The sequence below is a fragment of the Salvia splendens genome, chromosome 13 (assembly GCF_004379255.2).
Source record: "Salvia splendens isolate huo1 chromosome 13, SspV2, whole genome shotgun sequence".
Taxonomy (NCBI): Eukaryota; Viridiplantae; Streptophyta; class Magnoliopsida; order Lamiales; family Lamiaceae; genus Salvia; species Salvia splendens.
The window spans coordinates 5,227,892-5,238,008 of record NC_056044.1 but is presented as its reverse complement, the minus strand read 5'-3'; the positions used below and the strand labels follow the sequence as shown (position 1 = coordinate 5,238,008).

The 10,117-nt window shown below is 31.7% G+C and overlaps 3 protein-coding genes across 3 annotated transcripts; 2 read left to right on the top strand and 1 right to left on the bottom strand.

The window, feature by feature from the left end:
* The first annotated feature begins 1,453 nt into the window (after positions 1 to 1,453).
* On the top strand, positions 1,454 to 3,698 carry LOC121760376 (60S ribosomal protein L31-like). Its single transcript, XM_042156058.1, has 3 exons — positions 1,454 to 1,592; positions 1,763 to 1,841; positions 3,374 to 3,698. Exons 1-3 carry the CDS (start codon positions 1,454 to 1,456, stop codon positions 3,651 to 3,653), a joined length of 498 nt encoding a protein of 165 aa, XP_042011992.1. The 3' UTR covers positions 3,654 to 3,698.
* Positions 3,699 to 5,014: 1,316 nt separating this feature from the next.
* Positions 5,015 to 6,330, top strand: LOC121760038 (60S ribosomal protein L31-like). The gene is made up of 2 exons (XM_042155641.1): positions 5,015 to 5,146; positions 5,912 to 6,330. Exons 1-2 carry the CDS (start codon positions 5,061 to 5,063, stop codon positions 6,189 to 6,191), a joined length of 366 nt encoding a protein of 121 aa, XP_042011575.1. The 5' UTR covers positions 5,015 to 5,060; the 3' UTR covers positions 6,192 to 6,330.
* Positions 6,331 to 7,775: 1,445 nt separating this feature from the next.
* On the bottom strand, positions 7,776 to 9,683 carry LOC121762979 (splicing factor 3B subunit 6-like protein). The gene is made up of 2 exons (XM_042159007.1): positions 9,467 to 9,683; positions 7,776 to 8,306 (listed from the first exon to the last, which is right to left on the bottom strand). The coding sequence occupies exon 2, from the start codon at positions 8,296 to 8,298 to the stop codon at positions 7,918 to 7,920; it is 381 nt and encodes a 126-aa protein (XP_042014941.1). The 5' UTR covers positions 8,299 to 8,306; positions 9,467 to 9,683; the 3' UTR covers positions 7,776 to 7,917.
* Positions 9,684 to 10,117: the final 434 nt, after the last annotated feature.

The window sequence follows — 10,117 nt, the reverse complement described above, 5'->3', positions numbered from 1 at the left end:
ATATAGGCTACAACTATGCTAAAGAAGGTAAACCTAATTTTACATTAATGCATTCTATCTTAGGTAATTATTCTTCCATATCAATTACATATAATGTGCCTGATTTCTTTCCTACACTTACTATATACCATTCTCTTCTTTTTTGAAAGAGCTTCGCATGGGTACCTTGAACATCTAAATCGGAGTTCTGTGGAGAAAGTTATGGCCATTCTACGAACGTTGTGCAGTTCAGTCAAAAGCAGACGGAAATTAGGCGGAAATTAAGGAAGGAAAGAAATTGTTGCCAAATCTCTCCTATTAATTGAAGAATTCAAATTTACCATCTTTACCATTACTTGGAGGATACTTTTTACCAATCATAAACCTTTTTCAAGCCTATATATACTTCATAACCTAATTCATAATATTTATATCAAAGCCTCCAATCCTCTATCTCTATACTTCTTTCATCCCATATTCCACATACTATTCTTCCATTTGAGCGGAGCTCTGCTGATCCAGTCAAGAGAAGACTGAACACTACATCATTCAACCTTAGGTTTTATTTTGTTTTGTTTTTCTTCATGTCTAGTACTTTTTGTTGTTTTACTTGTTTATAAGTATTAAACATCTTTTGTAGAATTTTTGGTAAACATGCTATGATTTTGAGTTATTTATTCAAGTGCTTTTCCTTGTTAGCTATTGTGGTTATTTCAATTTCTCTTGTGCTTATACGTTTATTTGATTGACCATCTAATAAATGCATGTGGATTTTACTACAAGAATTGAGAAGTGAGTAGTCTAATTTGAAAGAGCAGAAATTGACGTCTTTGCCAATAAAATTGAGAGATTTGAGCCTTTGAATGAAGCAAATTTATCTTAGGAGCTTTCAGGAGTTGTTGCCTAGTTCTAGGAATGAGACTTCGGTTCTAGGTAGCAATCTACAAATTATATGCTTCAAAAGAAGATATAGTTTTACATCTGTGATAGTTTAGTAACTCTAGAGACCGTAATTCAAGGAAGTCATTTGGATATTAGCTTTTGATTGTGGTTCCTAAAACTCTACATTCCTTAGCCTGTTTTGTATTATTTGTTATTTATATTTTTTTGTTTTATGTGATTTGTTTATTTCTTTCTGTCTAGTTTATAAATCCAAAACTAAAATCTTGTGTCTCTAGATAGTATATGACGCTTAGTATATAATAGACAGTTGCAATCTTATTCCATATATTCGATATCTCGATACTGACTTTTAGCTATACTAGATCTACCTTGTATACTTGCAAGTATTTTTAGTACTAATAAATAGTGCATCAAGTTTTTGGCGCCGTTGCCGGGGAATATTATTACTTTAAGCTGATATTGTAGAAAGGTTGACAATACTAATTTAGAGTATAATATTATTATTTTATTTTGTTTTATTTTATTTTATTTTATTTTTTCGAGATATTTGAGGAGAGCAAAGAGCACAACAATGCCTTATTCCCTATATAGTAGGCTTCAGATTTGGACATGGGATTGTGAGAGCTTTGAAGACGTGATGAGTGGATTCTTAGAAAGAAGTAAGAGACGTGCAGAGAAGGTTTCTGAAATCAAGGATTGGTGGGACACTGGTATGAAAGCTTTGACAAGTTTTATGGAAGATACAGAGAAGAGATACGATGGGCTACTCAAAGTGATGAGTGAACATATCCATACATTCGACGAATGGGTGAAATCTTTCAAACCCTCTCTCTCTATAATTTTAATTCTTTTATTGCTGACGAAGTTGATTTTGTTGAAGATCCACAATTAAGTCATGCATGCAGGAAAGGTAGAAGTAAAGCTGAAAAACCCAAGGTCAAGCTGAAATATCATCTGAGGTACCATTTGTGTGGGTTTAATTTTATGTGTCCACGGTCAAATTCTGTGTCTGCACAATCTACTGCTGCATCACTTGATAAGCTCCGTAGAGCGTGGGTGAGATATAAAATTCCATGTTAATTGCTCTCCACTTTTTGTTAATTTTTTAGTTTAGTTTGTTTTTCTTCCGTAGAGCTGAAGTTTCTCTCCATAGAGCTGAAGTAAAAAAAATTAAAAAAAAAAATGGTACGGCTGCTGGGATTTTCCGTTGAAAAAAAATTCTGGGTTTTCTGTTTAGTTTGTGGAAATTATTTTTTTTCTGTTGAATAAAAAAATATTTTGAAAAAACACTTTTTTCCGTTAAAATATTTTCTGTTTTTTTAATTTTGTTTTATTTTGCTTCTGATTTTTCGTTTTTTTTAAAAAATATTTAAAAAACTTCAAAAATTTTCTGTTAAAAGAAAAAAAAAAACGCTAGATCCCAGTTCCCCACTTTTTATTTTGTTTTCTCCACACAATTCACACACTCACCCTTCAAATTCTCATCACCTAGTCAATTTCTTTGGATTCTACCAATTATTCTTATGCCCAATTGTCAACCAACACAAGGTATGTTCTTCTTTTAATTTCTGAGCTTTGAACTTGAATTCTTTCATTGAATGACTTTGTTGTTGATATGTATTGGTAGTTTGGATTGGAGTTTGATGACCAATGATGAATTTGTGAGTATTGGATTTTTGGAATTAATTGTTGTTGATTGTGCTTGAGTATGTTTGATCTTTGTGGATGAAATTTGAATACCCCTTTTACTTGATTGTTGATGCACACAGTTTATGTTCATAGTATTGTGAGACTATTTTATCTTGCATGAATTGTGTATATTTTTTAAAGCTTAATTGTTTAACCAAGCGCTTGTTGGGTGGCAACCCAACACTGGTATCATTTTTTTTCATATTTGATTTTGTTTTAGTTTAATCTGTTTTCTTAGTTTACTCACGTCCCTACTACCGACTTTTCAAACTTATTAACGTAGTTTTGAATAAGTTTGAGGGGATGAAGTGGTGGACCGTGAGTTTAGTTGTTTTTGCTTACTTTTGTTAGTTTTGTTTTTTTTAAAAAAAAAACTCAAGGAGAATATAGTCATGAGCATAACATAGAAAACTTAGAAATACTCATGTTTAGGGACATCAGACCGAGTTGCCTATGATGAAAAGTTCTATTATTGGCTTGATACATTGATTTGATAGTTTTGTGAAAAGGTGCATAATTAATGAATTGTTTGTTTGCCTTGAATCATACTTATACCATGTGAGATTTGTGCTATAAATTTCTTTCTGCATGCTATATATATAGTTCCATCTTTGTAAAATTGAAGTGAACTTTAGTCGTATTGTTTAATTTGTTGTAAGTATCAAGCGTAGCTATGAGGTTATAGTTGATGAAATCTATATTATATGTTCACATAATGACTGTATTTATTACAATGCTATATTTATGCTAGCTTTGTTGCTCGCTTAGTATGAAGTTGATTGACTTGTTGAACTGTACTCAGTACCTTCAAGAAGAAGGCATCAAATGCTATCAAGGAAATCCGGAAGTTTGCCCAGAAGGCAATGGGAACAAATGATGTAAGGGTTGATGTCAAGTTGAACAAGCACATATGGAGCCGTGGAATCCGGAGTGTTCCAAGAAGGATCCGTGTCCGCATTGCAGGCAAGAGAAATGACGATGAAGATGCCAAGGAAGAGCTCTACTCCTTGGTCACCGTTGCAGAAATTCCAGAGGGAGGGTTGAAGGGATTGGGAACCCAAGTCATTGAAGAAGAAGAGTGAAAATCCATATTTTCTTTTGATAGGTTTTTATTAACTTCAGTTTTGCACTTGTGGGCTCCTCGTGTGTTGGAAATTCAGAACAAGGGATATTACGCAATTAGATAATGGATTTTCGTTTTTTCATATTCTGTTTTTCATATGTATATTGTGGAATTTGGATGTATTCATTTCATACATAGATTTATTAGTTTATTATTACATCATTTTAAATTGTTTTATTTCAATTAAGAAAGAATGAAATAAAATGGTCTTAAATGGACTCTGTATAAAATGAATTGAAACAAACTAAAAATACACTAAAATGAATTAAAACAATCTTAAATGAAGGGTTAGATAGTTCGAAATTAGTTCAACATTAATTATAATCCTATATACTCCATATATTTCCTCTATCTCTATTTTTAAGAGAAGGATGTAGTATAAGAAATAAGTATATACAAATTGAAGCTGCTACTATGATTGAGTTGTAGAATATAAGTAGATTTTTTTGGAAAAAAAATTTGAAACTGAGATTAGCGATTTATTTGCTATAAAAATTTTTACTCCCTCCCAGTCTTCTCAACATTATTCTCTCTTACTTTACCATTTCTCCACTTTAACTATTTATTATCATTTTTATAAAAAAAATGCAGAAAATTGACTGAGATTCCTAAAGTGGGACGAAAGGAGTAGTTTATAGTTTCTAATCATTAATTAATGCTTATATAATTAGAGAATTTTAAAATTAACTTTACAAGTAAAAGTCAATGGACAATACACTTCTTTCAAAATATTTGCTCACTCTTAAAAAATAAATTTTCATAATATAAAAATATTACTCATATTACTTATTTTGGGAGTCTTCTTTTTAAAAATTTCAAATAATTTAGAAGTAGAAAAAAATGGAAAAATATCTCGATAGAAGGGGCTTAAGCCCCTTACCCCTCTCTGGGAGATTTATACTGCACTAACAATACTTTAATTATTTTTTCTTTTTATTTTTAGTTTTTCAATTATACATTAAAATTTGTGACATTTGAAAGTTTATTTTGTAACTAATGGGGTAATATTAAAATTTAATAACTGAAAAATAAATCACATAATTTAAAATGGAAAACGAAAATGACACTTTAAACTTTTAAAAAATAAATTTTTCTCACATAAGTTAAAGGCTAGAAAAAAACAGGAACAATTTCTAAAATGTACAGAAAATATCAGAATCAAAGTAGAATAGCTAAGTGACTAATATTGCATTGGTTACCTCACATTAGGCTAATAGATTTATTATTAAGGCCCACCATGAATATAATGGCCCACAGAAATAGGCCTTTTAACGCTGAAGCCCAAATAAAATCACACATAAATCGCTAGGGTTTGTTTTCCTCTGCAGACAAAAGGAAAGAGGCGAAAAACTTTGAAGCAGCAACAATGGTGGAGAAGGTCAACAAGCCAAGGAAAGAGGAGGTTGTCTCCAGAGAATACACCATCAATTTGCACAAACGTCTCCACGGATGGTATGAAACGCTTCTCTCTACGAGATACACACTATTCTCTCCGTATCTGAGCTATTTGCTACTTTCTTTCATTATCTTTTCAATCTCTAGGCTTAATTGCTGCTATGTTATCAGATTCTCAATATTTATTTGCGATCCAATATGTCTGAAAATGATAGATGAAATGTTGCTGTTCTGTAGAGATTAATTTCTGCTTGAGTTTCGTATGCCTTTTCTATTCTGGATGGTGGGTCAAAATCAGTAATTAAAAGTATAGAAGTGCAGCAGAAGCACATGAATTAGGAGAATATTAGAATGAATTAATTCATTTATTTTAAGTAATTGTCTTTCAAATGAAAACTGATCACTAGTTATTGTAGATTTCATATAGTACCTTTTTGCTACCTGGTGAATATACAACTAAATACTAGCCCGGCATCTGCTTGTACTGTATAATTGTTTTTATTAGTTTTTGTTGAGCTATATTTAGAGTTATATGCATGCGATAGTATTTATTACAACACTATATTGAATTTTAGTCTAATTCTATGAAAAAACAGTCCTTGCTATGTAGCATGCAGTTCCATCTTTGTAAAATTGGATTGAGCTTTAGTCTTATTGATTTTAGCATAGCTATGAGTTATAATTGATGCCATATATTTACATACTGAAAATATTAGAATACAATGCTATAGTGAATCTAGCTAGCTATATGTCGTTTGCTTGTTTTGAATTTAATTGGTGCGTTGGATTGTACTTATGACTGGCTTATTGAAATGTACTCAGTACCTTCAAGAAGAAGGCACCGAATGCTATCAAGGAGATTCGGAAGTTTGCCCAGAAGGCCATGGGAACAAATGATGTAAGGGTTGATGTCAAGTTGAACAAGCACATATGGAGCCGTGGAATCCGGAGTGTGCCAAGAAGGATCCGTGTTCGCATTGCACGCAAGAGAAATGACGATGAAGATGCCAAGGAAGAGCTCTATTCTTTGGTCACCGTTGCAGAAATTCCGGAAGGAGGGTTGAAGGGATTGGGAACCCAAGTCATTGAAGAGGAAGAGTGAAAATCCATATTTTATTTTGATAGGTTTTCTATTTACTAAAGTTATGCAGTTGTGGCCCCTTGTGTGTTCGAAACTCATATTTGTATTTTGGAATTTGGTATTCATTTCATAATACGGCTTTCAAGCGTTTTTTTGCTAATTTTTAGTTGTAAAACTCGTTTTGTTTTTTCAAAAAAAAAAGGTTTACACCCCTGTTTTTTACTAGTAATATATGAAAAATCTTTCACAATTGTTTTACATTCGACTCTATCGGACTAATTTATTCCAGATTTGAAAATGGATTAGAACTTTATTGTTTTTTAGTTACAATTCACGCACACATATTTGTGCTAACTTAACCTATAATCTATTAATTAAAAAAGAATTGTTTTTAGTTACAATTTAGGCAAACATACTTTAACTAACTTAAACTATAACTTACTGATTAAAAGAGAAGCATTAAGTATTTAACTGAACTAACTTAATCCTATAATCTTTAGTCTAAGCTGAATGTGGAGGATTATTTCATGCAAGTGTCAAACTTGTGTGGTGCGATGCACGCTCAAATAATTTTATACTTGCATTATTTAAAAACTGAATTCACATTTATAAAATAGAAATAAAATCTTTATAACAAGTTGTAAACTCACAAATATATAGTATAATAATAATTTACTATACCAATAAAAACTCAAATAATCAATTAAGTTTCGATTCTAAAAGTTGAACACAAAAGACACACCAATAAAAACACTTTTCGACCCGTACTGCAAAAGGTCAATCACAAGCACATATTGATTATAATCTGATGTTTAATGAAAGAAAAATCGAGAAATTATTGATGTATATGTTGGGGCATGATTGACGTGTACTACTAAATTACATGTACCAATTTTCTAATAAACTTATTATTAGAGATAATTTCTTATTTTGGATATATAACTTGCGTTTAATAAATATAAATACATCACTATATTCCAATTTTTTTAAAATTTCAATATTTGATAAAAGTAATGAATTTTATTATATCAATGTTGGGACTTAGAAACTTAAACTATGATTTCAATATATGCTTAATTTTAGTATTTTCCAACAAAAAGAAGTTTTACTTATGATTTTACTTAAAATATGTTAAATTTTTAAATTTTGATTAGTTAAATATACTATTAAAGGTATACATTTTTTTACCATGCATATAATATTATGATACTATATTTTGTTTCTCTCTCTGCTTTTAATGTATCTTATTTTATAAAATACTAGTATTAAATAAAAGAATAAATAATTAGTGTGTGCAAAATATCGTGTGTCCATGACACATACATTAAAAATATATATCGACATAAAAGAGAGACATGTAGGACATGCGTAATTGTGTGCAATAATAGGAATATAAACAAATAAAAATAATAATAAATCACTAAATTAACAAACTTGAACAATACAAATCACACTGCAATCTCCACTCATCTTCCCCACTAAAATTAAAATATACTGAATTATAGTAGTTATACATATTTTAATTTCACCACCTCTATTTTATAACATGGTATGGTCAAACGAGTTGTCATTTAATTTAACATATAATCTTAATGCATACTACTATATCAGTAATTGTTATTGCAAATATAAAATATGGAGCAATAAACAACACAATACAACACATCCAAACTCATAGCTGATTTGCGTTATCGTCAATATTCCTAAGCTATCTATTTTCCAGATAACATGAAATTAATTACTAGTACTACTTATCTTTGGGCGTGGAGATGCCGTACTTCTCCTGGAGCTTCTGAATTTCTTCCTCCTTCTTCTTCTGGTCGAACTTCTTCCCCATCTTGGCCTGCTGGTAATAGAGGACGATCAGGTAACGGTTCGCCACATTGAAGCCGGAGAGGTGGTCGACGGCAGTCTTGGCGTCGTAGATATCCTCGTAGACCACGAAGGCGGTGCCGCGAGTGTCCTTGTTGGTGCCGATGCGGATCTGCCGTATCGCCCCGTACTTGCCAAAGATGTCGTACATCTCCTCGCTCGTGATGTTAAACGGAAGGTTCCGAATGTAGAGCACGCGGTTCACCTCCGGCGGGAGCCGGGTGTTCCCTTTGCGGAGGCTGATTGCTGCCGCCATTGTAGCACCTGCATCAATAATAGAAACTGATTTTAAGCGAAATAAAAACAATACCACTCATACAGATATACATCCACCTGTGCGATCATGGTACAGAGTATCACCACAAAAAGTAAGCAACAGAGATAAAAAGATTAACTGTATTTGACATTTGGAGTATGATTCACTTAAGGTTGTTATATAGAGACATACCAGAACAAGATCTCAAGCCCTGTGATTCTTCTCAAGTTTAACTTAAGCAAAAAAATGCAAAACTGGACATGAGATCCAGGTATAACACACCATGCATGCACAATGCACAGAAGAGGATGGAGGGGGTGGACTTGGAGGTGAATATCCAAAATCACATTATTATGTAAAACATATACCAGCTAAATGATTATCACAAAATAATTTATGATATACTATAATAAGTATAATCATCAAAGCAAATGTGATGGATTTGAAATGTTGATTTCAAATTATGAATAGAAAATGCCATGATTATGAAAATTACATGTCCGACTCAAATAAATTACTTGAAATTCATTCTTCGATAAGCCAGCAACAAAGATAGATTTGTTATATCCCTAGAATCACCAAAAAAACCACCAAAAAAATTTTAGAAAATAAACAATCTTGAGTAATCACTTGAGAAATATGACCATTGCTATATCTAGAAAAACTGAGAATTAAAACTGAATACACGGAAAGTTCCAACACGTTTTACTTATTAAAAACATTACTACGAAACTAGAACTAATACTGAATACACGAAGCCAATCGATTAAATTCAACCATAACAACTTCATGAAATCAAGTTTTGTTGTAATCAACAGCACATTAACATCAATCACTAGTAGAATTACACATTAAGTCCTGGGGAACTCAAGATGTGCATCAGATCGGTAAAGATGAACTAAAAGTAGGTAAAAATGCCATCATGATGAGAGAGATACTAAATCGTGAAAAAAAACTGCATCATTGCATACACATCCTTCAGATCTAAGATTTGGGTACAGAATATGAAAGGTGAGTATAAATCAAGCCGAAAATTACTTAGTAAACAGCAGAAACACAACATTTGAAACTAAGTTAAGAAAGCGATGAAATATCGAGGGAAATTACGAAACCAGTCGAGCTGCAATGATTGAACCAGGAATTTCGGAGAAATGAGTAGAGAAGTTACCTAAGCGTAGAGTCGTAGACGATGTGAGATCGAGAGTAGTCCGCCTTGACCTAACGCTATTGGAACACACACATCAACGGCGGTGAGGCAGAAGCAGCGGTGGTCGTCTAGGCGGCGGAGAGAAAGGGATAGAGAATTGGGTGCGCCGATCTGGTTGGTGTAGGTTTCGAAAAGTAGTAGGGTTTGGTATATTAATCTACGTATAATACTTGGGCATTAGATTGGACTTTTATTGTAATATGCTTATAATTTAGTTTATCTTTTTCAGCATATTGTTTATATGCAAAAAAGGCACTAGATTGGACTTTTATTGTAATATGCTTATAATTTAGTTTATCTTTTTCAGCATATTGTTTATATGCAAAAAAGGCACTTTTATAACGTGGCTGAGTGTTATATTGTTAACTCAATTCTTAATTGTTAATTATAATTAAATAATAGTAATTATTAGATATTTAAATTAAGGGTCGGAATGTCAATACAATCACCAAAAAATGTCAATAAGGGTATAAAGGTTAATTTACAACAAATTAGTTGTAATTAATTTTTGAAAAATATCATATAACTTTAAAACGCATATAACTTTCGCGATTTAAATTATTTTTTCGCACAATATATATCAAATTAAAGATAATTTTATAAGGATTCTAA

Excerpts from the sequence above, each read along its gene's own strand:
- LOC121760038 (XM_042155641.1), top strand. The coding sequence starts at position 5,061 with ATGGTGGAGAAGGTCAACAAGCCAAGGAAAGAGGAGGTTGTCTCCAGA. Across the intron at positions 5,147-5,911 it reads CACAAACGTCTCCACGGATG|TACCTTCAAGAAGAAGGCAC; the intron begins GTATGAAACGCT and ends AAATGTACTCAG.
- LOC121762979 (XM_042159007.1), bottom strand. The coding sequence starts at position 8,298 with ATGGCGGCAGCAATCAGCCTCCGCAAAGGGAACACCCGGCTCCCGCCG.
- LOC121760376 (XM_042156058.1), top strand. The coding sequence starts at position 1,454 with ATGCCTTATTCCCTATATAGTAGGCTTCAGATTTGGACATGGGATTGT. Across the intron at positions 1,593-1,762 it reads CAAGGATTGGTGGGACACTG|ATCCACAATTAAGTCATGCA; the intron begins GTATGAAAGCTT and ends ATTTTGTTGAAG. Across the intron at positions 1,842-3,373 it reads AAGCTGAAATATCATCTGAG|TACCTTCAAGAAGAAGGCAT; the intron begins GTACCATTTGTG and ends AACTGTACTCAG.